Source organism: Antechinus flavipes, chromosome 4 (assembly GCF_016432865.1).
Source record: "Antechinus flavipes isolate AdamAnt ecotype Samford, QLD, Australia chromosome 4, AdamAnt_v2, whole genome shotgun sequence".
In the NCBI taxonomy this organism is placed as follows: Eukaryota; Metazoa; Chordata; class Mammalia; order Dasyuromorphia; family Dasyuridae; genus Antechinus; species Antechinus flavipes.
In genome coordinates this window covers 54,902,058-54,927,977 of record NC_067401.1, presented here as the reverse complement: position 1 = coordinate 54,927,977, position 25,920 = coordinate 54,902,058, and the positions used below count along the sequence as shown (strand labels likewise).

The window sequence follows — 25,920 nt, the reverse complement described above, 5'->3', positions numbered from 1 at the left end:
AACGAGGGGGATAGGCAAGGAGACCTGGGCGGGGGGAGGGGGGGAGTTCCTTGGGGCTCTGACATTTGATGAGTCTCCCTGTTCTTTCATTCTTCTCCACTTGGGCCCTTTGGTTTGTGAAGTTCCAAGGTCTCTTGCTCACTTGATCAGGCTGAGTTAGTCCTTAACTTCTCCTTCTACCAAAGCTCCCTGTCTCCAGCTCTTTCAATCATGAAGACTTATCCAGAGCAAAGAAGGCTGGGAACTCCCTCTCTGACTCAGGAAGACTTCAAGGAGTCTGAGGTCTGAGATCCTGGGAGACTAGCTATCAGTTAGGAAACTGGCAAGAGGATAGGGAAATTGGGACGGGGGAAATGGTGGTATGATATTTATGTACATTGATTGCCCTACTCTATCTCTCTCCAGGCAGCAGTCCATATGCAAACCCATGATAGGAAAATGAGGAACTCTTTCCTTGCTCCTCTGTGGTATTATGGATCTGCATCACCAACGTGTGTGGAAGAAGTTCGACCAATAGAAAATGAATTGGCAGGGAGGGGAAAAAAAATTTTACTACTTTTGAGGCACTGTGCTAAGTGCTTTACAATTAATACCTCGTTTGATCTTCCCAACAACATTTGGAGTAAGTGTAATTAGTATCTCCATTTTACAGATGAAGAAACTGAGTAGGACAAAGGCTAACCTGTCCAGGATCAGACTTCAAACAGCTAGTAAATGTCCAAGCCTGGATGCCAATTCAGGTCTGCCCACCTCCAGGTCCAGAGCCTATCCACTGTGCCACCCAGCCTCCTCTAAGACAGCTGAGTCACTGAGGTAGCTGAGACACAAATCATTCTCAACATTTCCTAGACAATTAACTCTAATACAACAGAGCAAGCCTGGGCTGCAAGTTCATCAAGGCAAAGAACAGTTTGAGAGAAGGTGGGACTAGCAATGGGCAAAATGGCACTTGGAAAACCAGAACTTTTAACAGACTCAGACATGAATTCAGTATCACCCATCAAGAGATTTCCAAGACTGACTGAGGGGAAAAGCTTTCTGTTTGACGCTTGCTTTATCTCTGGTTTGCTGTATGGTTTTAGGTAAGTCTCCTGTTCTTTCCAGACTTTGATTTCCCCATGTAGGTGGTAGCTAGGTGGTATGGTGGATAAACTGCTAGAGCTGGATCAGGAAAATCCCAGTTCAAATCCTATCTTTTATATGCTTTAGCTCTGTTACCCTGGATGATTCATTAGCTTTAGTTTCCTCATCTGTAAAATGTGGATAATAATAGCACCGACCTCTCAGCACTATGGTGAGGAAATAAGATGTAAAGCTCTTTTAAGGTGATATAGCAATGCTGGCTATTCTTATCTACTATGCAGAGTAGTCCCTATTTCCACCCAATCGACAAAAATGATATGAAGAAAAAATGAGAAAGCAGGTTTATTAAAGTGTTATATAAATACAAATGGTTATTATTTTAATTGCTCAGAAAGTCTGGATGTAAATCATAATAGCACCTGGTCCTATTAGTAATGACATTAAAATAATCTATTATTAGGATTTAGTAAAATTCAAAGACTCACAGAATGGTTAGAACTGAAGGGAATTTTAGAAATCTAGTGGCCTAAATCCTCTTCAAGGAAACTGAAGACAAGGGAGGAAAGAGGAACTATTTAATCTTAGGACATTTAAAAAAAAAAACAAAAAACTGATAGATTGGGGTTGCTGTGCCATTATTAGTGATCTGTGGAAGATCATAAAGAGGTAGCTGTAAAAATGGGGGAAAGACAAATGACCTAACTTCCCAAAAGAAAGAAAAATGGAGTCTGTAAACAATAAGCTACTCAATCTGCAAATAATAGGCTTATAGTTTGATTTCTGGCAAAATTCTATAATGTTTTATTAAAGGGAAGGTTTGTGAACATCTAGGAAAGAAAGTAGTGATTACTAAGCAACAAAATAACTTCATCGTGAATAGATCATGACATAATTTTCCTTTTCCTCATTTCTTTTCTGACAAGACTGGTAGATCAAAGGAATGCTGTTCCTACACTCTACCTAGAGTTTTAGCAAAGCATTGGACAAAGTTTTTTACATCATTATTATGGAAAAGAGGTCAGATGAAAGTACAGTTAGGTAGAGTCAAAACTAGTTTAATGATTAGGCCAAAAAAGCATTTGATTAAGGTTTGATTTTGAATTGGAAGCATATCTATTGCCACAAGGATCTGTATTCAAGCTTTGTGCTATTTGACTTTTTCAATAGCTTAGATAAAGGCTAATCAATTTTGCTGAGGACATAAATCTGAAAGGTATAGCTAACTTGTTGGATGTATGAGTCAGGATCAGAAAAAAAAAAGTCTATGACATGAGACTCAATCTAATGAAATTGGATTGAACAAGAATAAATGTAAAATCTTACACTTAGGTTCAAAAATCACAAATAAAATGGAAGTGGTGGTGAAGTATGATGAGATTTTATTTTGATGCAACCAGGTCCGTGTCACAGGAGATTGAACCAAGTGGCCTAGGTCAGAGACACTTATGAGATTTTTTGTTTTGTTTTGGGAAATAGTTATTTTTCATGAAAATATTTTTGTTAATGTCTAATGGTTTTATTGTTGTATTTAAATTAATAAGTAATTTTAAAAAAATGTATCAGTTGTAATTTCTGATGCAGTAAATATAAACAGATATGTCCCACATAAATAAAAGCCTTTTAGGGTCTTCAACAATTTTTAAGAGTGTAAAGGTATAATCTACATTAAACTGCTTGCCTTCTCAAGGAAGGGAAAGAGGGAAGATAGAGGGAAGGAATTTAAGACTCAGAATTTTAAAAAATGAATGTTAAATTATTTTACAATTAAAATATATACATTAAAAAAATTTCCCCCCAAAAAAGTATAAAGGAATCCTGAGACCAAAATTTTTGAAAACTTCTACCCTCTAACAGTGTAGATTGGAACCTGTCTATACCTTCTAACAGCATTATTCTTAGTCCATTTCTTTATCAATTTTATTTCTATCAAATGACGACTCTTGTTCTTTTAGCAGCTCAGGGTTATGAGATAACACCTGGACTATTATCCCATTATCTGACAGAAAGATTAAAAAATATTTTTCAGTAATTCTGGTATAATATGTTGAGTATATGGAAGGAATCTCAAAGTCATTGTGTCAAAATAAATCCAGTTAGGCTTTTTGCATTCATTCATTCCTTCACCAAACATATATTAAGAACTTACTAAATGCAATATTCAGAGGTCTGGGAATGGGCCTTAAGCAGGACTTATAGAGATTTCCCAAGTTCACGTCTATCAACAATGGTGGAGGTGGAGGAGGCAGAGAGGAGAGTGCACCTGCTTCAGAGTCCAGGATCATTGTTCTGGAGAACATGAAGGACAGAATTCATTCTGAGCTGTTGGGAGATGGGAGAATATGGCATCCCATCCAGTCATTTGCCAGAATAACAGGGTCTAGGTAATAGAACTATATTGCCATCTTCCTGGTCCCAATGCACAACCACTCTCCTTCTTCCCCTCTTAGAGAATAAAAATCAAATGTTAACATTACTGCTTGTAAATGTGTGACAATCTAAGATCTCTATGACTATGGAGACCTAACTTTCCTTCCTTGGCCACTAATCTCCAATGTGATTTATATACGTTTCCCTTCCCACCCCATCCAGTAGAATATAAACTCTGAGGACAGGGACTGTCACACATTTATATTTCTATCCTCAGCATCTGGCATAGTGTCTAGAACATAAGAAATGCTTAATAAATGCTTGTTGATTGATCATTACTTAATAGATCTAGACTCAACTACACCTTGGACAGTGAGGGACGTTCCTGAGAACCTACAGCTAAATTTACTGAGGTAATTTGAATAGTAGCAAACCAAGACTTATCTTCCCCTCCCTGCCTATATCCATCCCACCCCTGCCCTGTGACTTAATGAGAACAAGTTCTGGGAGAGTTCTGGCCAGATCAACCCAACCCAAGGTATTCAGCTGGGACTGGATCAACTTGGGCAGCAGCAAAGGGAATTTCCACTGGGTGGGTTCCATCTGATACTTCCAAAATACTCAGAGTGGATGGGGAGGATCGAAGTCAAGCATTGTTTTATTTGGAAGCTCAAAAAACTTTAAACAAGTTGGGCAGATTGCTATTCTGAGTTAAAATTATTATGTAAAGTTCTTGTAGCATCTGGGGATGGGGGAGGAGAGGAGTGATGGTGGTAGAGTTAATGACTTGCTTAGCAGGATGGGCAAAGTTGGAAGATCCAGGACTTTTGGGGTTTGTGACACCACTAAGGGAGACTCGGGCAGGGCTAGGACAGAGGTAAAGTTTAGCAAGTCTGTTCTTACAAAAAACCAGTCTCTCCCACAATCTCTAGGATTAGATTGAAGTTTACATGTAAAACCCTGAAGAAGAAAGAATCTGTGATATATAGAAACAGGCCAGCTCTAAAACTGAATAGGAACTAAAAAACAAAAACAAAACCCTATTTGAATAAAAGGACCCTCAGCCACCCTTGGAGTGTCATGTTCTTGAGGATCTGCAGCCCCAGGACAGCTCCCGATCAGCAGCATCCCCTCCAGGAGCTGAATGCTTGTCTGCAAATATGGGTTCTTATCTTTGCCCCACCAAGAATCTGAGCGGTTCTTATGAAACTCACTATGAAACTCGACTTGGTCCCAGGATGGAGAATGGAGAGCTTTTAGCCAACAAGGACAATTGTTTGGGAAGTTATTGGGAAGTAGCAAGAAGGATTCTTAAGGATTCTGCTTGAAGATTCCAGGATGAACTCACTGACCCCAGGCCAAACCTCAGAGGAAACATAAATCGGGGCCCCGGGAAGCCAGTCTCCTGACAGGGATGGAAGGGAGCTTCTGTGTCTGAGCTGAAGGATCCCAGCTCCTATGATTGCAGAGCCAGAAGTGCTGAAGGAGGCGGCCCCAGCAGCTCCTTTCCTGGACCAGCTCAGCCAGACACAATATTGATTCCTGTGCTCTCTCACACCCCACTCCCCCCCTCCACCCCGGAAAACAGCTAATGGCCTGGAAAAATACTGGCCAGATGTTCTCCAGCTGTGACATAATGAGCTCAGGGACAGATCAATGCCAGTTCCAGTATCTAATTAAGCTGGGGAGCTGGCTTGGGTGAGACTCTGTTGGGAATGGAGTCTCTTTCCTGAAGGCACAGCTTCCCCTACGCCAACCCTCCACTGCTTTTGGCAGCCACCTGGGCTCTGGCAGCTGGCTCGAGGTTCCTGGTTGGGGGTGGAGGAGAGAAGGTCAGGGGTTCTCTCCTGGATCCTTTGGGAAAGTCTCAAAAAGGGATTCCCTAAGGCCCCTTTTGTTTTATTGGGAGGGGACAAATGATCATCCAAATCCTGTTACTGGGAGAACTGGACATTCCAGAGCTGGATCAGAGAGAGAATGTACTTGCACTTCTTGGTGGTGAGACTGCTCACCTTGGTATTGGAACTCCTTGGCCCTATTTCCAGCATGGTCCTTGTTTGTGTTCTGTCCTGATTCCCTCAGATGTTCTCTCCTCCTCCCCCCTTCCACCTCCCAGGTCAGGGAATAGCTCTCAACCCCTTCATGGATCTCTTCAGACTCTTCAGAGTCCCAGGTGTCTAAAGTTTAGTTCTTAGCCCCTTGAAGTTTCTGTTCTATATGTGCTTTTCCTACTCCTAATCTTGATTGCTCAAGGCCCTAGGACTGCAAGAAAGATGCTGGCAAATAGTCTGGCTCCAAGCCCAGCTTTTTTCCTGCTATTTATACCCTGAGACCAGGGATGGGTTGGATCAGATTCTCAATGTACTAACAGGAATCTGCAGAGGAAGTGAGAGTGGAGAGATGCAGAGACAAAGAAAACATGAGAGAGGAGGGGGAAGAGACAGAGACACAATGCGAGAGAGAAAAAGCGGGGGAGGGAGGGAGAGAGATAAGAAAAGAGAAATAGGAAAGAAAGAGACAGAGAGGGAGAGAGAGACAGCTAGGGAGAGAGAAACAGAAAGACACAGAGATGTAGACAGAAAGATAAAGAGGGAGGGAAAGAGAAAAGGAGAGGAAAAAAGAAAGGGAAAGAGAGAGACAGAGATAGAGGGAAAGGGAAAAAGAAAGGAAAAAAGAAAGGGAAAGAGACAAAGAGACAGAGGAGAGACAGAGGGAAGGAGACAGAGATAGAGAGAGAAAGAGAGGCAGAGAGGCAGAGAGAGAGAGAGAGAGAGAGAGAGAGAGAGAGAGAGAGAGAGAGAGAGAGAGAAAGGGAGGGGGGAAGGAGGGAGACAGAGAAAATGAGGGAGAGACAGACAGAGACAGAGAGAGCAAGAGAGACACAGACAGACAGACAAATGGAGATGAATGGTAAAAGACAGCATAGCAGTAAAGAGAAAAAAAAAAAAGACAAAAAGACAGAAAAACACAGAATAAGATACAGAGATCTTGACTTGGAGAAAGATCAAAAAAGAGAAACAGAAACTATTTCTATGTATATATAGATATGATAGATATGTGTATGCGCATGTGCACACACAAGATGAGAGATGGACAGATAAAGAAAAGGGATACAGTAAATCTGGGACTCCAGCTCTAACCCTGGTGGCCCTTTCGTCCAGTCCTGCCTGCGGGCAAAGCATCAGCTGCTGTAGCAGGGAAGTTGGGGCACTGAGCAGGAGAGCCCGGGGTCAGTGTGGAATTACACAAGTGAGAATAATATCTGCTGGTTGCTGGGGAGGAGGGGTGGGGTGGGGGGGGATAGATGGCCAGAGCAGGGAGCGAGAGAAGCGGAACTGTGCGCTCCTCTGTCTGTTGTGTCTAATACATATGCGTATGTGTTCATCCACACGTGTGTACTTGGGCCTATGAACACACACACATCTGTGTGTCTCTTCTAAGGGGAAGGAAAAATGAAAGTGAGAAGGTGGCCTGAGGTAAGAGCTCTCTTATCTTCTAGATAAGAAATGGCTCATTTGGAAGGAGAGAGTCTACTCTCCTAGGATCCTGATAGGAAAAGAAGGCAACGACCTCGAGTGGAGCAATGACAAACTGGAACCGAGCCAAGGAGAGGCTAAGAAAGTGAGAGGGGAGCAGCTCGATGGAGCAGGAGCTAGAGCAGTCGCCTTGGAGGCAGGAGGACCTGGATTCAAGCTCAGCCTCAGACACTTACTAGCTTCCATAACTTAGAGGTAGCACAGTGGACAGAGCACCAGCCCTGAAGTCAGGAGGACCTGAGTTCAAATCTTTAGACACTTAACACTTCCTGGCTGTGTGACCCTGGGCAAGTCATTTAACCCCGATTGCCCCAACCCCTCCCCCCAAAGAAAAAAAGTGAGAGAGGATAAAGGATGAAAGCTATGAGGGTACTGGGAAAATATGGGAGGGGTGAGAGATTCTAGGATATTGTATTATCCTTCATTCTTGAGGAGAACCATAATATCAGGGAGGTGATGCTGTGACATGCAAGTGAACTGGATTTAATTGAGTGAGGGCTGTGCAAAGGCACCAGCCTCACTTTCTCCTCCAGAGCCATCTGGGCCCAGTGGCCAGAGATCGATCAGGACGACTAGAGAAGGCCTTGGATCAAATGAGATCTTTTTTAAGCAAAGATTTTTAACTGGTCTCAAGTTTGATTGAGGAAAAACCCAATAAGGATTAAGGCTAACTAAGAGGGTACATATGAGAGAAAATATCCCAAGAGGGAATGGGGCAGTATGGCGTAGCGAGGAGTCCAGACCTAAGTGTGAGAAGTTTTGGCCCTGGTTCTGAGGCTTAGTATTTGTGTTATTGTTGAAACTCTTAGTGTCTTTGTATTCTCATCTTCAAAATAATGAAACTTATCCCTGCTCTGCCTTCCTACATGCTTTCTGTGGCTATTTTGAGGTTCAATTGAGATAATGGATGTAAAAGTGCACAGTAAACAGTGAGGGGCAATACAAATGTTAGGATTCTTTCTGAGTGTCCACACTCATTCCAATCTAGCTCCTTTGATCTCTAGGCTATATTGGAGCATCTTGAGCTTTTGGTAGATACTCTCTTGGGTCCCCTCTCTTAAAGAGCTCATCTTTACAAGGGGATACCATGTAAGCTAATAACACTGTTCCCCCTTCTCCACCCATGTGCCCCTAGCCCTGCCTGCCCAAAGGGCTCTCAGAGATAAAGTTGGCACCAGCCATACCTTCTATACAGCTCAGCAGCTAAGTAGTGAACTGGACAGAGCCCTGACCCCAAGTTCAAATTTGACCTCACTTACTAAATCTGGGACACTGGGCAAATCACCTAAACTTCTGCTTTCCTCACCCACCTCACAGGCTTGTTGTGAGGATCAAATGAGGACCAAAGCTTGCAGCAAAGCACCTGGCACATAGTAGGCACTTAGGAAATCTTTATTTCCTTGTCCTTTTCTCCCCCTCCCTCCTCCCATCCCAGCAAATGTTGGTCCTTAGAACAAAGACCAGAATGGCTACCATACTTTGATTATTGTTTAGTGTGCCATGTTCTGAATACTAGGTTATTAATTCCCTCTCCTCTCTCTTTTTCTTCATCTCACCTCATTCAGCTGGTTCTTCAGCTCTCCGAGATGCCCAGTGAGCATTTCTGATGCTCTTCCTGGAGCCGGGACTGACCCAAGGAGGCTCAGGGATTGGGCCCTTTCCCAAAGGGCCCTTTATCTTCCCACCTCTCCCTTTGTTGGACTTGCTGTCCAGCTCTTTGTTGCCACGTCATAACTCTGTGATGCCCATGGAGGCCACTGGATCTGCTGAGCTCAGACCACCTGGAGTTCCTCACAGGCCAGTCAGCAGTGACTCTGTCAGTCCTAAAACTAAGAGCTCCTTTCTCCCAAGCATCTGGGTGGAGGCGGCAGAAAGGCCCTTCTGCTGTAGCTGATGACGCTTCTGCCATGAGGGGCACTGGGTACCCAGAGAGCCTACATCAGGGTGCTCTTTCTTTTCTGAAGAGGCATCATGACTTAATCAGGAAGTTCTGGACCCAATCCTACCCTCAGACACTTAAATTAGATGAATTTCAATCTTATCCAGCCTCAGTTTTTCCTTCTGTAATGGCTACTTGACCTTGACAAGCCTGTTTCTCCTTCTATAACGGACACGTGACCTTGCCAAGCCTCTGTTTCCACTTCTGAAGTGGCTATGTGACCTCTCCAAGACTCAGTTTCCCCTTCTATAATGGACACGTGACCTTGCCAAGCCTCTGTGTCCACTTCTGAAGTGGCCACTTGACCTTGCCAAGCCTCAGTTTCCTCTTCTGTAACGGCCACTTGACCTTGCCAAGCCTCAGTTTCCCCTTTGGTAACGGCCACTTGACCTCGCCAAGCCTCAGTTTCCCCTTCTGTAACGGCTACTTGACCTCTCCACGCCTCAGTTTCCTCTTCTGTAACGGCCACTTGACCTTGCCAAGCCTTAGTTTCCTCTTCTGTAACGGCCACTTGACCTTGCCAAGCCTTAGTTTCCTCTTCTGTAACGGCCACTTGACCTCTCCACGCCTCAGTTTCCCCTTCTGTAACGGCCACTTGACCTTGCCAAGCCTTAGTTTCCCCTTCTGTAACGGCCACTTGACCTCTCCAAGCAGTTTCCTCTTCTGTAACGGCCACTTGACCTTGCCAAGCCTCAGTTTCCCCTTCTGTAACGGCTACTTGACCTCTCCAAGCCTCAGTTTCCTCTTCTGTAACGGCCACTTGACCTCTCCAAGCCTCAGTTTCCCCTTCTGTAACGGCCACTTGACCTTGCCAAGCCTCAGTTTCCCCTTCTGTAACGGCCACTTGACCTCGCCAATCCTCAGTTTCCTCTTCTGTGACGATCACTTGGCCTTCCCAGTCCTCAGTTTCCTCTTCTGTGACGATCACTTGGCCTTCCCAGTCCTCAGTTTCCACTTCTGTGACGATCACTTGACCTCGCCAAGTCTCAGTTTCCCCATCTATAATGGCCACGTGACCTCGCCAAGCCTCAGTTTCCCCTTCTTTAACGATCACTTGGCTTTCCCAGTCCTCAGTTTCCTCTTCTGTAACGGCCACGTGACCTCGCCACCCCTCAGTTTCCCCTTCTATCACGGCCACGCGGCCTCGCCAACCCTCAGTTTCCCCTTCTCTATGGTGGCAGCGACAGTGTCTCACAAGCCTGTCTCGATAGTTAGGTGTCATCATGTGTAAAAGCCCCGTGTCAATGTCAGCTGCTAGTACTACATCAGGCGGGACCTTTACGTCATAAGTAAACGGCAGAGAGACGCAACGACAGGCGGGGTCCCGGGGCCCTGTCCTCACGGCTGCGTCGTGTGGTTCTGGGAAGGCCAAGCGTCCGCTGCCTGCAAAGGAGAGGGAAACCTCTCCCCCCCTCCCCTAAACCCCCGCCATTGCAGTGCCAGCCGGCTCCCCGACTCTGCAGTCAACACTGCCCCACTGTGGCTGCCAGTCGCAAGTGCAACGCGGGGCACTTAACTGAACCTTGGCTCAAGCAAGTGCCTGGGGAGTTTAGCTTTCCCACAGCCTGGGATCTCTTGCCCCGGAAGGCTTTTCGGAATCCTGCGGCTGATGGGCAGCCCCCTGCCACGCCTTCAGCTCTTCGTTCCTGGGGGCCCCCTCGGATTCGCTGGCCATCTCCCCGCCCCTAGGAGTGGGGCTCTCCCCTTGCTAGCTGCCTCCCCCCAAAGACTCCCTTAGAGTTCTTTCTGAAGTTGGAGCTGCAGAGGACTCTGGGAAAGGCTGCATGAGAGGTCAAGCGCCCTCCCTCGGACCGCGGAGTCTCTGCAGGGGGAGGCTACCCTGGGACCACACAACAGAATGCTGGAATTAACTGAAGAGTTCAAAAATAATCTAGTTCCGCCGCCTCGTTTTAGAACCAAGCACCCACAAGTCCAAAGAAGCTCACTTTGCTGTTCCAGTCCCCTAGTCCGTATAGGGCAGGATCGGCATTTGAACCCAGGTCCTGCGCCCACATTCAGGGCTTTCCCTGGGGCTTGGTTAGTGGACCCGCGCCTAAGAGGAGGCTGGTTCTGACTAGAGATGCTGCCCAGGCAGATTGGTCCGGGAGAGAATGGAGCAGGAGCGCCCCCTAGAGTCCAGAGCCCGGGCTCCATGACCCCCGAGGAGCACAGAGAAAGCTCAGCCTTTTTCTTCCCCGGGGACCCCCTCCCCCCAGACAGCAGGAGCTGAGGAAACTGGGTTGAGTAAAGGACCCTCATATGGGTACTCTTGGCAAGAAGGCTCCATGGGAAGGGGAAGCATTGGGGGACCCCTCCCCCGTGTCGGGCTGGGAACCCGAGAAGGAAGGCTCTCGCTCCCAACTCTCCAGGAGTGGAGGCGAGAACAACTCAGTGTGCGCCCCCAAGTCCTGCCTGGCTGGGAGGGGAACTGGGCAGCCACAGAAGCCACTTGCGGCAATGGAGAGAAGGGTGGCTCTGCAGGCGGAGGGGACTCGGATTGTAATCGTGATTCGGCCAGCTATTCCTTGCGCTCCCTGGCGGCTCAGAAAATCCAGTTTGGGACCACGGCGTCTGGAGGCTTCCTTCATCTCACCCCACTTCTGGGAGTCTCGTGGTTTAGTTGGAAGCTGTTTGGCTGCTTTCCTCTCTTAGATTGTTACTGGAGCTGAGGCTGACCCAGACGGCTATTGAGGACGAAGAGGCTGTGTGGTACAAGCGGGAGAAGCTTTGCACGTGGGTTTGAATCCTAGCCTTCCCCTCCCCCCTTCCCCCGACCAGCTTGCTGTGCAATCTTGGGCAAGTATTTAAACTCAGCCTTAGTTTCCTACTATAAAGTGGGCATGATAATAACTGTAGTACTCGCCTCACGTGGCCGACGTGAGGACCAAGTGAGAGTGTCCATATAAGGCAAGGACGGATTAGCCATGATGACGGGTGCTCCCAATACCCAGCACCCACCTCTGGAACCGAGAAGTCCATTCTCAGGAAAAAAATAGGTTGGGAAATTCAACTTCTCTTGGCTCCTTGGAACTACTTTAGTGGGAAAAGGAGTCTGATTAGGGATCCTTAGAGATAGTAAGTTCAGATTTCTAAAGAGAATAAGAAAGTTGCTTAATTACGAAGGGGAAAGGATATGGAGACCAAGAGTTTGGCAAGAGGAAAAGCTAGGAAGTGTCCTAAGAGATCTAAAAGCTCCTGGCGCTGGAGAAGAGAATGCTTGTGTATAAAAACCTGGGTCAAAGATGGTGTATCAATGGACCGGAGGAAATCACCCGGTCTCTCATAGGACCCTGGGGTTGGAGGCGTTGGGGGACCAGACTGATGGGGCTTAGCAGGGAAGTACACACACATTATGCAAAACAGTACAAAGGGAAATCTTCCCCATCTTCAACTGAGCTCAGGGAAAATGCTGTTACTCAGGCTCCGGATAGAAGGAACTTTAACAAGGGCAGAGTCTTTGGGCAGGTGGGAGGGGCAGCGTTTATACCCTTGGAATTCTCTTCTGTAGGTTCCTGTAATGCTGTATCACAGGCCACGTGACGCTCTCCCTTGGGGTTTCTTAGTGGTTAAGTGGGAAAGTGTGGTTGGCTCACTAAAAGCCCACCATCATCAGGAGGCTTCCTGGTTGGCTGAGAGCCTGGGAATGCAAGCAGGATGAATGAACCTCATTTCAGAGTCTGGCTAGGCTGATTCCAAATTGTAGGATGGGAGGACGTGGAGCTGCAGGAAACCTTAGCGATTACCCAGTTAACCAGTTTACAGAGGAGGAAACTCGGTGGTAGGGTGTTCTGGGGGGAGGGGGGAACCACTAGCTTTTATTTTGGGTAGAACATTCTGAGCCTCTAGAGAAATCAGGGCAGGCTGATTCAGCTGGAGGAAATGTTAGCTAGATAGGATAGTTTAGGAAATTTGGGAACCTTCCAGTCTATGGTAGACTTTTTTTTTTTTATATACCCTTTTTATTACCTATAGCTTACTACTAATATTTCTTTGAGTGTTCTTTGCCCTTGTAAATAAGTATTCATTGAAAAACAATCACTAGTGGTCTGGAATGCAAAGGAAAGGAGAAGTTTGTTTGGGGGCTAAAACCAAGATACCCTGATAGAGATACTCCTGACCCTGAAGTTGGCAGCAGGGCTCACAGCCTAGAATCCCTTGCAGAGCTCATAGTCACAGGGTCAATTGCTGCCAACTTGGGACGGGATTAGATTCTTGTCAAGAAGACTATGTTTAGGGGCGGGCTGGATGGGTGCTGTAGATAGAGCATCCAACCTCAGACATTTAACACTTACTAGCTGTGTGACTCTGGATAAGTCATTTAAACCTTATTGCCTAGTCAAAAAAAAAAAATTAGATTTAAACCCTAACTAAAATCCCATCCGGCCTAACCCCTCTTAATTTCATTATCTTCCCTTTGTTACTTATTTCCTGTATATATTTGTTTGCTTTTTGTCTTCCCCATTAGACTAAAAGCTCCTTAAGGACCGGGGACTATCGTTTCCTTCTTTTTGTATCCCCAGTGCTTAGCATAGTGTCTGGTATGTAGAAAGAGCTTAATAAATATTGATTGATTGGAGAAGATACTGTTGTGGAAAAGACATTGAATTTCAATCCAGCAAACATAAGCATGATGCTTTCTATCTGCCAGGCATTCTTCTAAGTACGCTGCTCCTCAAGGAGTTTATATTCTGTTGGAATCTGGAGTTGGAAGACTTGGTTTTGTATTCTGCTATTGTCATTTGTAAGTGACTTTCAGCAAGTCACCTTTGAGCAAGAGAATTTGTTCTCCATTCCTTAGTTTCTTCATCTGTAAAATGGGGGCAATATCTAAACTACCAGCATCACAAAATTATTGGGAGAATCCAGTGAGTTTGGGGTGCACAGCACTTTATAAAGTGCTATATTTGTATGTTTTTCCTTTGAGGGTTCAGGCCATAGTTATAGTTTGGAAAGAACGATGGTTTTTTTCCCCTAGTGAGCTGAGGCCAGAAGCAAAGCCCATAGCCCAGGATGATTCTCTGGCCTAGGGCAAGGTCATCAAGCCAAGGCAGGGCTGATGCTTATGGTCTTTTATGGGTTCATAAGTCATCTTGTCTGTGTTCTTTGCTGGATGGGGTGTCCACTGAATGCTTTGTCTTGGAAAGACAAAGATTTGATTTAAATCAAGAGGCTTTAAATCCAAATTCAATGTTCTTTCTATCTCACAAGCTGCTTCTAGAAAGCAAAGCCTTTTGGATGCTGGGCTGGACTGACCTGCCCGGCACAGGCCAGGTAGAGAGATCCCCCTCAAAAAACAAGCACCAGAAGAATTTTCCAGAGGAGGAGGAGAGGGGGATGTCCCCAAGTCATCGCCACACTTACTGTTTTCTCCCTTCCCTAAAAATACTCCCCAAATGAGGATCATCTCACAGCCACTGAGTCACTAAACCTATTGCCTGGGGCAGAGGAAGCCTTGCTCTTCCAGAAGAAGCAAAAGAAAGACATAGGGTAGGAAGAGATGGGCACATGAGTAGGAATGCCGTTCCTGTGAATTGCAGTGGGGTTGGGGCTCCTCTTTCCTGGATAGCGGTTTGTTTTGTAGTTAATGAAGAACAAGAAATCCCTTTTGTGAATTTTTGACATGAGAACTTATAATTTAACCATAGCTTCATGGAAGGAAGGAGTGGGAAGGAGCTCCTTGTCCTGACTTCAGCCCAGGTCTGGTATCTGTACTGTGGGTGTTCCTGCCACTCTTTGGAGCCCAGTTCATAGGAGGCCCCCAGTTTCTAATCTAGTTGAGAAGGATTTATTTTTGGGTCCTTGTAACCTAGCAATGGGCTCACATGACCAGTAGCAGCTGCAGCTTGAATATACCATTTGGTCCTGGCTCCAGCTAGGGGGGGTGTGGGCTAAGACTGCAGGGGAAGCTAAGGGCTCCCCCCTTCTCACCCTAGCATCCTCCAATTGTGTTAGCTAGGGTTGGGGGGGAGTTGGCTGGGTAGGAGGCTCAGCTGGTATCACCCTGAGGTGGACCTGGAGAGCTGGCAGCTGGTCTGTCATGGGGAAAGCTCAGCTGGGAGCAAGCCATGCTGTTTACAGGGGGTTAGTCTGGGAGGGAGGATCTAGGATGCTGACATTCCCAAGAGACCCTAGCAGAGGTCTCCCTGGGTATGATTTAAGGACATCAAGAAGGAAGACCCTCATAATATCATCAAAATATCCCATCCTTTTTTCCTCTTCCCATTATTCTATGATCACACCTTTACTTCCTTTGCCTTAAGATTTTTGCTTCTTGTTAAAGTGCAAATACTCATCAGAGAAGCAATATATATTGTATTATTTGTTATTAGCATTTTAGTAGAAGTTAAAAATATTTTTTGAGACTGGTCCTGCCAGGGGAAGAATTAGAGAGAATAAAATAGTATAAAGCCAGGGACACTAAAGACTTGCACCAAGTAGCAAGCCTGGATAGAAAAGAGAAATCACTAGATCACTGTAGCCCGAACGTCCTAAGTCCAATAAGGAAGTCACACAAGCAGCTCTTTCTGAAGGATGGGCAGAAGGGTGAGGGGCAGGCTTCCCCAGGTTTTTCCCTTCGGAGCTCCAGGCTCCTGAGGGGTGTATGTGACTTTCTCGGGTTCCTTCCTGGGACTCTGCATGGCTCCCAGGGGCTTTTGGTCCAAGCTGGCTGTCTGCCTGGCTCTCTGCTATGCCTCTCTGATCCAGATTCTTGGGCTTGGATGTCTAGCCCCCAGAAGCTCTTTGCTCTGAGTCCCTTGTCCTGGGAGCCACTGTCTGTCAGGGACTGAATCATAGTGTCTTTTGGTCTTTAGTAAGCTATACAAATTCTTTCTGTGTGAGGATTGTTTGATTACCCTGGTTTCTATCCTTCTGCTCCTGAGAATCTACATTTGATTACATTAGCACGATGAACTTTCCCTAAGACTAATCTCACCTGATCTGGGCAGGGGATGGAAACCTCTGTAGGTTGTCCTTTACCAACTGGCCTGCCTTCTAGGATCCTGTGTCAATGTCATTGAAGTTGTCATAAAATAACTTCTTACATTTAATATGTATTATAGTTTTTAAAAGATTTTTCACATTCATTATCTCATTTAATGTTTATGCCAATTCAGTGAAGTAGGCAGGGCAGGACCACAATTACTGCCTCTGTTTCATAGATGAGGAGTTTGGGGCGCAGAAGATTTAAGGGACTTGTCATAGGTTGTATAACTAGGATGTCATAAGGCAAGGGTTAGAATATAGGTCTCTGGTCCGGTATACCTTCCACAGGAACACACTGGAGGGAGATGGATCTCCTTCTCCTGGGCTCCCTTTTCTCTCTAGGTTTTCATGATATTCCACTCTCTTGATTCTCCCAGTTTCCTTTGCTGAATTTACATCCAGGTCATTCCCACTAAGCTCTGTCTTTGGGCCCTTTTCTCTTTTTCCTACTTATCTCACTTGGAGATTTCATCCGTTCCCATGGGTCCGACTCTTCTCTATGTGGATGATTCTGAGATCTATGTGATCCTAGTCTGCCCCCTGAGCCCACCTGTCTTCTGAGCATCTTGAACTAAATGTACCATAGAAATGCATCTCAAACTACACCTGTCCGAAGCAGATCTCGTCTTCCCCACGCCCTCACCTCAACCTTGTCTTCTGGATTTCCCTGCTATTGTGAGGGAAGCACCACCCTCCCAGGCACCCAGTGAGCCAGCTCAGGGTCGTCTTCAGCTCCTGATTGCATTCTCCCTGTGTGTCCAATCTGCTGCTAAGTCTTGCCATCTTAACCCCCCTTCCTGCACATTTTCCTCTTTCCCCCCTGCCTTGACTACCAGTGCTATTGACTACCAGTGCTATATCCTGCCAGAACCACTCTCCGGGAAGAATCTGATTAAACTTCACTAATACACTGGTGTCTAGTAACTTTCCTGCCCTTATCTACACTCACATAGTCACCCCCTACTTCAAGCTTTTATTGTCTCTTATCAGAATGAATGCACTTGTATTCTGTGGTCTTCCTGTCTTGTCTCTTCCTGCTCCAATACACAGTCTACTCAGTTGGCAAAGTGATTTTCCTAAAGCATAGGCCTGACCATGTCACCTTTCTACTCAATAAATCTCAGTTTCCTATGCCATCTTAGTCCAAATACAGTCCTCTGTTTGATACTGAAGGTACTTTAGAACGTGACTCCTTTCTATCTTTCCAGGTTTCTTACTCTTTACTTCCCTTTACCCACTCTCCAATCCAGCTATACTGCCTTTTTGAATATTCTCCATCCATGATACTCACCTCCCAACTTGGTATCTTTGAATGGTTGCCCCTGCTGCTTTCTCTCTTTCTTGACTTCTCTGAAAACTAGCTGGAATCCCAGCTGCAGCAGAAGGCTCTTCCCAAAGCCTCCAAGGTTGCATTTGCTCTGTATATATTTTGTATTTACATTTTTTTTCCTCCAATGGAATGGTAATTCTTTGAGGACAGAAGCTGTGATTTTACCTTTATTTCTCCCATGTTGAACATAGTGTCTAGTACTTGCTTGTTGACCAGAAATCATTATAGCAATCCCATTTTGATGTTTCCCAGGGTCCATTTACCAAGGTGCTTGGATGAGGATCAATTCTTGAATTGGGTTCCGTGACCATACCTATCCCCCAAACTTCCATGTAAATATAGATAAAATCTGCTCCCACATGAATTCTAAGAATTTAGCTAAAATTGGACTATTTGTGCCAATATTTTAAAAAAATAATTACCCATTACCTCTCAATATACCTCTAACATAATTACCCATTAACCTCTCAATCTCTGCAATATAAGGGATGTCTTCAAAGCTTTTAAGCAAATAAAACCTAAAGCTGCCCTATGACTTTGGGCATACTATAAGAAAATAAGCAAATTCTGCATTTGTTGGTTTAACCATTTTTTATTTTTTAGTTTTAATATATATTTTATAATTTACATATTAAATAATAATATTTTTACTTATTTTACTGTTTCTTTCTTCTCAAGGTATCTGTAGCAATGGGCCTGTTTAATACTATCAATTTCTAAGGACACAGAATACTTCTATAGACTGCCCCTTATGCACAGTGTAGTTATACATAGGTCAGGCTTACGAATCCTAAGCATTTTCTTGAGAAAGGGGACTTTAGTGACCACCTAATCCAATCTTATGTTCCAGATGAGAAGATGAGCCCCCTGCATCTATAGCAGTGATCTGCTTTCGTGCTATAGTGAAGGGGTTTTCACTAAATGTCAGGCTAGAAATTTTTAAAACAGCAGGGCGTTATCATTTAATTGCCATAAGGGAATGCCCATGATCTAACCTGAGACAATCCAGCTCTTTGGCCTAGGGAAATGGAGGCTAATTAAGTGGGGTTCAGTAGACAGGATACTTCTGAGTCTCGGAGTCTTCTGGGGCCTCAAGCACAATGGTTTTCAGGTCATGGAAATGCTATTCTTGCTGGATCAGCGATGGTCCTTTGGAAAGGTGGCCTTTAGACTTGATAGGGGGAAGTTTCACCAAGTTCTTCCCCTCTTGGGACCCCCCTACTGGGACAGTTTGGCAAGGTAGCAGAGAATCCTGAGTTTACGGGAGGGGCATTTTCTCAGAGGAATCTGACTGGTTCCCCATCTCTGATGTAGCTGGAAGATGCTAGAAGACTTGCTCTTTGGGGCCCCAACTACACAAGCAAAGAGACATTTCTAGAAAAGAGAAGTGGGGAACAGTGTAAGGGAGGGGTAGAGGGCTGGTTGGAGAAGAGGCAGCTTGAATATACCCTAGGGGCCTTGGAGGAAACAATAGACAGGTGGGCCCACTGGGACCCAGCTCCCTTCTCTTGTCAGAATGGGGGTTCCCACTCATTGATGGTGATGGTGGCTTACCGAGGGCACGGGTGCCTGCTTGCTCCTGCTTACCTGGCTGGGGATGTTTCCCTTCCTTCCAATTTGGGTGTAGGAGAGAAGACAGGCTTGGTTGGGCCCATCCTGAGGCCTCCCTTTGCCGAGGGTGCCAGCAGGATAATTCATCACTTCTCTCCGCCACGAGCCCTTTTTGTTCTTTTCCAAGTGTGGGCACAAGAGGGGGAGCAGCTAATCCCAAAGCAGGCCTCTCCGGGCCCTGAGACTGCCTCCCCATGGGTTGGGAGAGGTCATCCCCTGTTTGAAAGTGGGGTATCCCCTTAAGGGACATATGACTGACCTTTTCACGAGTATTCTTTACCAAGGACCTCTCTGGAAGCAGAGTCTTGGAAAAAGGCACTGGGGTCCCCAGTCACTTGCTCACCCAAGCTGGGGGTCCATCTTGTTTTGCCCCAGGGCTGCTCCCTGCTCTGTGGAATTAGCTTCATTCCTCAGGAAGAAAGGGGAGGAAAGGCCTTGCCCTGTCACCACCCTCCTCCGCTCTAGGTTTGGGCCACCCTGGGGGTCCTGCCTGCCCCTCGAAGTCTGAAGGGCTGAGGCAGGAAGCAGGAGGTCCTTAGGACCCAGAAGCCTTCTCTGCTGCTTCCCTGCCTGCTGCCTCTCACCCCTCACTGCAGTGGTTCTGAGCCTCGGCAGGCAGAGAGGAGCATCAGCTGAGTGGGGCTGGTACCAGGGAACCGGAAAGCTTCTCGGGAAGGTAGGAGTCGTGACTAGGCCAGGAGCCGGGGCCCAAGCGGGGCCCGGAGGGAGGCCGCGTGCGCCCTGGGGAGGGTGTCCGGCTAGGGGGTGGGTGCCCAGGTATCCCAGAGATGGGTCTTTTGTATGGGGGGCACTCCACGGCTGGACAGCTGGCAAATCTTTCCCAGGGATGAGAGCATTTGCATCCTAGGGATGGGATGTTGCCGGCTTTCCAGCAGGAGCACTGTGCATTTTGCAGTGAGCTTTTCCCGTGTGCCAGAGATTGATGGCTGCACCCTAGGTGGGGCCTCTGGAAGCCCGGTTGAATGGGCACCTCTGCTTGGGCACAGACGTCTCTGCCCCAGGAAGAGCTCTGTTCCTTGGAGACCCCACAGGCACCCCCAGCCTGGGCACAGGCCCCACTGGTGTCCTTGGGAAGAACAGCCTCCACCTGGGAGCAGGTGTCTGTGTCACAGAGCCCAGGGCCAGGGCACCTCCGCAGCATGCCCACCTCTGTGCTCGGGACAAGCAGAACTTGGGGAAAGGCTGGGGTCCCTCCCTGAGGAGGCCGCTAGGCGTCTGCAGGCAGGGGGCTGGGAGTGGCCAGCGAAGGCCATGGATGGTAGGAACTACCCAGGAGGGGTTAGGGGGGAGGGTCCCTGGAGCTCCCTTCACCAGACCTTTGAGCCCGGGCCGCCCCTTTTCCTATCTATCAGGGAACCCCTCCCTACTCGGAGAAGAGAGGTGAAAGGAAGGGGCAGTAAGCCTTGAGCAGGTGGCGAGGAGCCACTGAAGCTCGGGAGCCATCGGGATGCTGGTGGCCCCGGGAAGGAGAGCGGTAGGCCCCGGGGAGGCCTCTCAGGGCTCTTCTGAGCTCCACTCACTGCTGGTGCCCTTTGTCGTTGCTCCCCCTTCCCCCACCCTTCGGCGCTCTGGTTTGAGCCTGAACACTCCAAGGGTATTTGTCCAGACAGGGTCATTGCCATTATCAAGTTGGACAATGATGGTGGTAGCAGCTGTCGGCGTGGCTGCTGCCAGTTCTTCTGTGCCCCAACTCCTGGGCACCGACTGCTATGGGGATGAAGGCCCAAAACACGCAACCCTTTGCCCCATCCTGAGCTTCTCCTTAAGCCTGTGATTAGCCACTTTGGGGTTAGGTGGCTGACCTACCACTGTCCTTCCCTTGGTCTCATCACCTTCGATTATCTTTGCAGAGGCTGAATGTGTTTTAGCAGTGATGTGAACTTTGTGGTCAATTCATTCTGGGGTTCAGGACCCCTCTGCTCTGTGGAATGCTCCCGACATATAACCAACCAGGTATTTTTAGGTGGAAAAAGTTTTAATGGTCCACCTTGGATGGGGAACAAGGAAGTCCTCAGTGTTGAAGAACTCTGCTCATTTTTCTTTGTATCCCTCGAAACTTTGGTAGCCTACCATTTTTTTCTAAGGTGAGTTTAGGGAAAATGAGGAAAGCAAAGAGTTATAGTGGCATGCTCTACTGCTTTTAATAAAATTAACTGTAGACTGACTAGAATTTTGACTTTATACTTGACAGACTAACAGAACAGAAGCCTGTCCTCAGTTTGCATATTAAGCTGCTTAAATTTATATTTTGAATTTAAAAGGCTCTGACTTCAGAAAAAGGACATATAAAATAAATCAATGAAATTATCTATTGTAATTGCATTACAATCCAGTAGTGACACCCTAAATAACCAACAATTAAGTACATGCCAGGCTCTGTACTAGGTGCTGGAGAATTAAAAAAAAAAAAAAGACACAGATATGGCATCTGCCTTCAAGGACTATATAGTCTAATTTGGAAGAAAAGTACAGGCTTTATTGCATAGAAGGAATAAAGGTATATAAAAAACATCATTTTATCAATTCACTTCTATATTGGATCAGGAAGCATGGAATCCAAGACAGAAATTTTCTTCTGTTTCAGTGTCCCCATATTTTCCTCCATTTATACTTTGACGATCACAATCATTTGCCCATGTTGACAATCATGCTTTTCTTTATAGATTGGCCTGTGTGATCCTTCTCAAGTTACCCCATAGGGACTCTGATACCAACAGTGTCACTGGCAACACCAAAAACCAGCTTCCTTTCCCACTGTACCTTGCAAGGAAGCAAGGAACAGGGGACCGGGAAGCCCAGTTCTTCTGCCTGCAATAGTCTTTTTTAAAGTTGAAGAACTCTTAGACTTATAAATTAGCAATCCATACCATGCTTATTGCATGACAAGGAGGTCTTGAGGAAGCAGAAAGACAGCCCCTGCTGCACACCCCACCTTTCTTGAACTTTTGGGTTGGCTGTTCCCAGTAATGTCCTGGGGATGGAAGGCTGGTTTGTTAGGGCCACACGCAGCCACGAACATGGAGCACTGACATGGGTTGTCCTTCCAAACAAGAGACAATCCCATTTTTCTTCTGCAGTCCTTCCTCACAGCTTTCCGTGCCCTTGTGAAAAAAGAGCGTGGCTGAGAAGAGGAAGGGTGGCTGAGTGCACGGTGGCGGGGCGTGGGGACAGGCAGGGCCCATAGTCACTCATGGCTTATGTTTCTCTTTAGGCTCTGAGCCAGACCCTGGAGCTGTGATACCGGCAAAGGTGGAAGCCCACGCTGCCCCAAGCCCCCGGCCAACCCGGACCAGGACTTTGTCACTGGCGAAAAGGCTGGCGATGAAAGCACTGTGGGAGACTGCCGGAGAAGCTGCCCCCCACGGAACCAAGGAGGCTCGGCTCTGGGCATGCCGTTCCCGCCGTCTCTCCTGCCTGGGTCCGCAGGGGGCACTGGACTAGTATGGCTGATGGGCCTATGACAGCAGGTGCCCCGGTCCTCCCCTTCCGGCCTCATGGAGTCCTCCCCTCTCCCCCAGCCTTCAGGGAACTCCTCTACTCTGGGTCTGCTCCCTCTGCCCCAGGGCCCCCCAGGGGTCAACGGCAGCCCAGAGGCTGGGCATCGGGACGTGGCCTCCGAGTCCGTGGCCCTCTTCTTCATGCTCCTTTTGGACCTGACGGCTGTGGCAGGTAATGCGGCTGTGATGACGGTCATTGCCAAGACGCCCGCCCTGCGCAAATTTGTCTTTGTCTTCCACCTCTGCCTGGTGGACCTGCTGGCTGCCCTGACGCTCATGCCGCTGGCCATGCTCTCCAGCTCGGCCCTCTTTGACCACGCCCTCTTTGGGGAGACCGCCTGCCGCCTCTACCTGTTCCTGAGTGTCTGTTTCGTCAGCTTGGCCATCCTCTCCGTCTCCGCCATCAATGTGGAGCGCTACTACTACGTGGTGCACCCCATGCGCTACGAGGTGCGCATGACCCTGGGTCTGGTGGCGTCAGTGTTGGTGTGTGTGTGGGTGAAGGCGGTGGCCATGGCCTCTGTGCCGGTGTTGGGGAGGGCCTCACCAGAGCGTGAGCCCCCCGCTTTCCCTCCTGGCTGCTCCCTCCAGTGGAGCCACAGTGCCTATTGCCAACTCTTTGTGGTGGTCTTTGCTGTGCTTTATTTTCTGCTGCCCCTGCTCCTCATTCTTGTGGTCTACTGCAGTATGTTCCGTGTGGCCCGGGTGGCTGCCATGCAGCACGGGCCCTTGCCAACCTGGATGGAGACTCCTCGCCGGCGATCTGAGTCACTCAGCAGCCGTTCCACCATGGTGACCAGCTCAGGGCCCCCACGGACCACCCCCCATAGGACCTTTGGTGGGGGGAAGGCAGCTGTGGTCCTGCTGGCTGTGGGAGGCCAGTTCCTACTTTGCTGGCTCCCCTATTTCTCCTTCCATCTTTATGTTGCTCTCAGTGCCCAGCCCCTTCCTACTCAGCAGGTAGAGAGTGTGGTGACCTGGATTGGCTACTTCTGTTTCACTTCCAATCCTTTCTTCTATGGCTGCCTCAACCGACAGATCAGGGGGGAGCTCAGCAAGCAGTTTGTTTGCTTCTTCAAGCCGTCCCCAGAGGAGGAGTTGAGGCTCCCCAGCCGGGAGGGCTCCATAGAGGAGAACTTCCTGCAGTTCCTTCAGGGGACTGGTTGTGCTACTGAGCCCTGGGCTCCTCAGACCCCAGTCAGCCCAAAGCAGGAACCACCAGCTGTGGACTTCCGAATCCCAGGCCAGATTGCCGAAGAGACTTCTGAGTTCTTGGAGCAGCAGCTTCCTAGTGACATCACTGTGTCAGATGGCTTCCTCCATCCGACCCTCTCACCCCAGCCTGAACCATGATGCAGCCCAGAGTACCCGAAGGGAGATGGGCTGGGGTAGGGGATGAGAGCAAGGACTGCTTTGCTGGATATTCTTCTTTTAGCCAGCTGTGGCCAGTAATGGGTCCTGTATATGGTCGGTGCCTACAGCTTTGTGAAGCAGAGAGAAAGCAGAGCTGAGAGAGGAGTCTTGGCTTCAGTGTGAATAAGCTAGGGGTCTCTAAAGGAAGGTGCTTAGCTGTGGTTGTAGTGTGTGAAAAGAGTAAAGAGACATAAAGGGAAACCCCCTCTATTAGTGAATTTCCCTTCCTGCCTTAGGACTGGGGAAACTCCAGAACCGCTCCAATGTGACTCGGGGGCCGGCTGAGGCGTTTCATTTTTAGTGGCATTTTCTAGAGCAAGAACTGCACCAAGGGAGGGAAAAAATGGCCCCGATCTCCTTTCATTTCCATATTAAGTCAAAAACAATTGTGGCTGTGTGTTCCTATTTCAGTTTTTAACTTCTTTTAGTTTGATATCTAAGACTTCTTCAGAGGACTAGTAGAAGCTATGCCCTCCAAGACTCAATCTAGCCAGAATCAAGTATAAGGTTGGGAGGAGGCAGCAAGAGGTAGAATGCAGGGCAGTGGAGACCCTAGAAACTATTCTTAGGTTATAAGGAAGGTGATGGAGAAGGCAGGAAAAATTTAAACCTCTTGAATAAGAGAAAAGAGGCTCCCAAACAGGATAGCTACTCTTTCACTGGTCCTAATTCCTCCTAATTGCTTGGCTCCCTTCTCTTCTATCCCACCAAAACAACCCTTTTGTTGTCCCTGTCTTTCTGAGGGCAAAGAGTGTGGGTGTTTAACTAAAAGAACACAGCATGGCCTCAACCCTTAACTTTTAGGTGGGGAGACTGGGGATTCTGGTGAGTTAGAAGGCTGGGGTACTGGGAGGCTGGGAATGAGATACTGGTGAGAATGGGGACAGATAGATGAAAAATAATTGTAGGGATAGTAGCCAGGTGGTCATCCTGACCAGTAACACTGATGATCTTTTCCTTCCAGGACTGGCCTCTTTGATCTCCCTCCTCATGGCAGTGACCCACCTTCAGCCCCCTGGACAATCTGGTACAAGAGACAAAGGTGGGGCATGGGGAGAATGGGGTTTCCAGACACTGGCATTGCCAGTTAGTTCTCTACTCCTGCCCATCAATCTCAGAACCATCTTCAGTTGACAAAGACTTAAGTGTCTCTCCTACCAAGAACCTGGGCAGGAGAGAGAAAAACAGGACACTGGGCTCAGATGTTAACCAACTGGGACTTGAATGATAGTGTTAGTCTCCACTGGTGGCCAAATCTTAGAGGGAGGGATAAGTGAGAACAGGAAAACTACCAGTAGCTTCCTGCGCACTCCATTCTTCCTGGTTTTACTGGTGGATAGGGTGAGCCCACAGTATCTCAACATGGTCACAGGGCCACATCAGAACTAGAGTAATGGGGCCAGCACCTGACCAAATTTCTGGCTCATAAAGTGAAGTGAGAAAGTGAGCTCATTCTTCTCTTTGAGCAGCCAATAAATGTTTTCTTTTTTAAAAAGTTATGTTGCAACCACTAATGATTTTATCAATTCAATATAATACATATTTATTGAATACCTACAGAATATTTTTGGACAGAGGGTACAGGTTGCATAATTCCTGTCCCAAGAAATTAAAGTTCAATTTAATCTCTCTGTCAGCAGGCAGTTTTACTCACAGATTAGATGAGTATATATAGAAAAATTATAGAAAACATTTGGGAAACAGATTAATGAATAGATATAACCCCTGTCCTCAAGGTGCTGAATGACCCTTTTTTTTTTAAAGGATAACTACATCAGAGAATGCTGTATACATGATATATTTAGATTTCAACAAAGCATTTGTAAGTCTCATGCTTTTCTTTTGGACAAGATAGAGCTAGGTTAGGCTAAATGAGACTACAGCTGGGTAGATTCAAATTTGATTGAATAATCATATTCAGAGAGTAATCAATTATTCCATTACAACTTAACAGGGGGATATCTCTACTGATGTGTCCAAGGAAATTGGACCCTGTACTGTTCAAAGTTTTTGTCAGTTGAATGAATCCATAGAAGTTATGCCTGTGAAATTTTCATGACACAATGCTAAGAATGGCTAACAAGTTGAATGATGGTTAGGATCCGAACATTTCAACAGGTTAGAACAATGGATTAAATT

The 25,920-nt window shown here is 47.1% G+C and overlaps 2 protein-coding genes across 15 annotated transcripts; one reads left to right on the top strand and one right to left on the bottom strand.

The window, feature by feature from the left end:
• The first annotated feature begins 430 nt into the window (after nt 1-430).
• GPR61 (G protein-coupled receptor 61) lies at nt 431-25,280 on the top strand. Of its 5 annotated transcripts, none has more exons than XM_051993136.1 (3): nt 431-1,082; nt 22,083-22,818; nt 24,746-25,280. In XM_051993136.1, exons 2-3 carry the CDS (start codon nt 22,366-22,368, stop codon nt 24,758-24,760), a joined length of 468 nt encoding a protein of 155 aa, XP_051849096.1. In that variant the 5' UTR covers nt 431-1,082; nt 22,083-22,365; the 3' UTR covers nt 24,761-25,280. The 5 variants fall into 5 exon arrangements, with proteins under 5 accessions (XP_051849096.1, XP_051849097.1, XP_051849095.1 ...); XM_051993137.1 differs by lacking the exon at nt 431-1,082 and adding an exon at nt 11,556-11,658; XM_051993135.1 differs by lacking the exon at nt 431-1,082 and adding an exon at nt 19,427-19,526.
• On the bottom strand, nt 8,462-11,146 carry LOC127559381 (golgin subfamily A member 6-like protein 6). 10 transcript variants are annotated; one of them, XM_051993128.1, is made up of 4 exons: nt 9,733-11,146; nt 9,607-9,690; nt 9,526-9,567; nt 8,462-9,483 (listed from the first exon to the last, which is right to left on the bottom strand). In XM_051993128.1, the coding sequence occupies exons 1-4, from the start codon at nt 10,148-10,150 to the stop codon at nt 9,035-9,037; spliced, it is 993 nt and encodes a 330-aa protein (XP_051849088.1). In that variant the 5' UTR covers nt 10,151-11,146; the 3' UTR covers nt 8,462-9,034. The 10 variants fall into 10 exon arrangements, with proteins under 10 accessions (XP_051849088.1, XP_051849091.1, XP_051849087.1 ...); XM_051993131.1 differs by having other exon boundaries at nt 8,462-9,441; XM_051993127.1 differs by having other exon boundaries at nt 8,462-9,441; nt 9,484-9,690.
• Nucleotides 25,281-25,920: the final 640 nt, after the last annotated feature.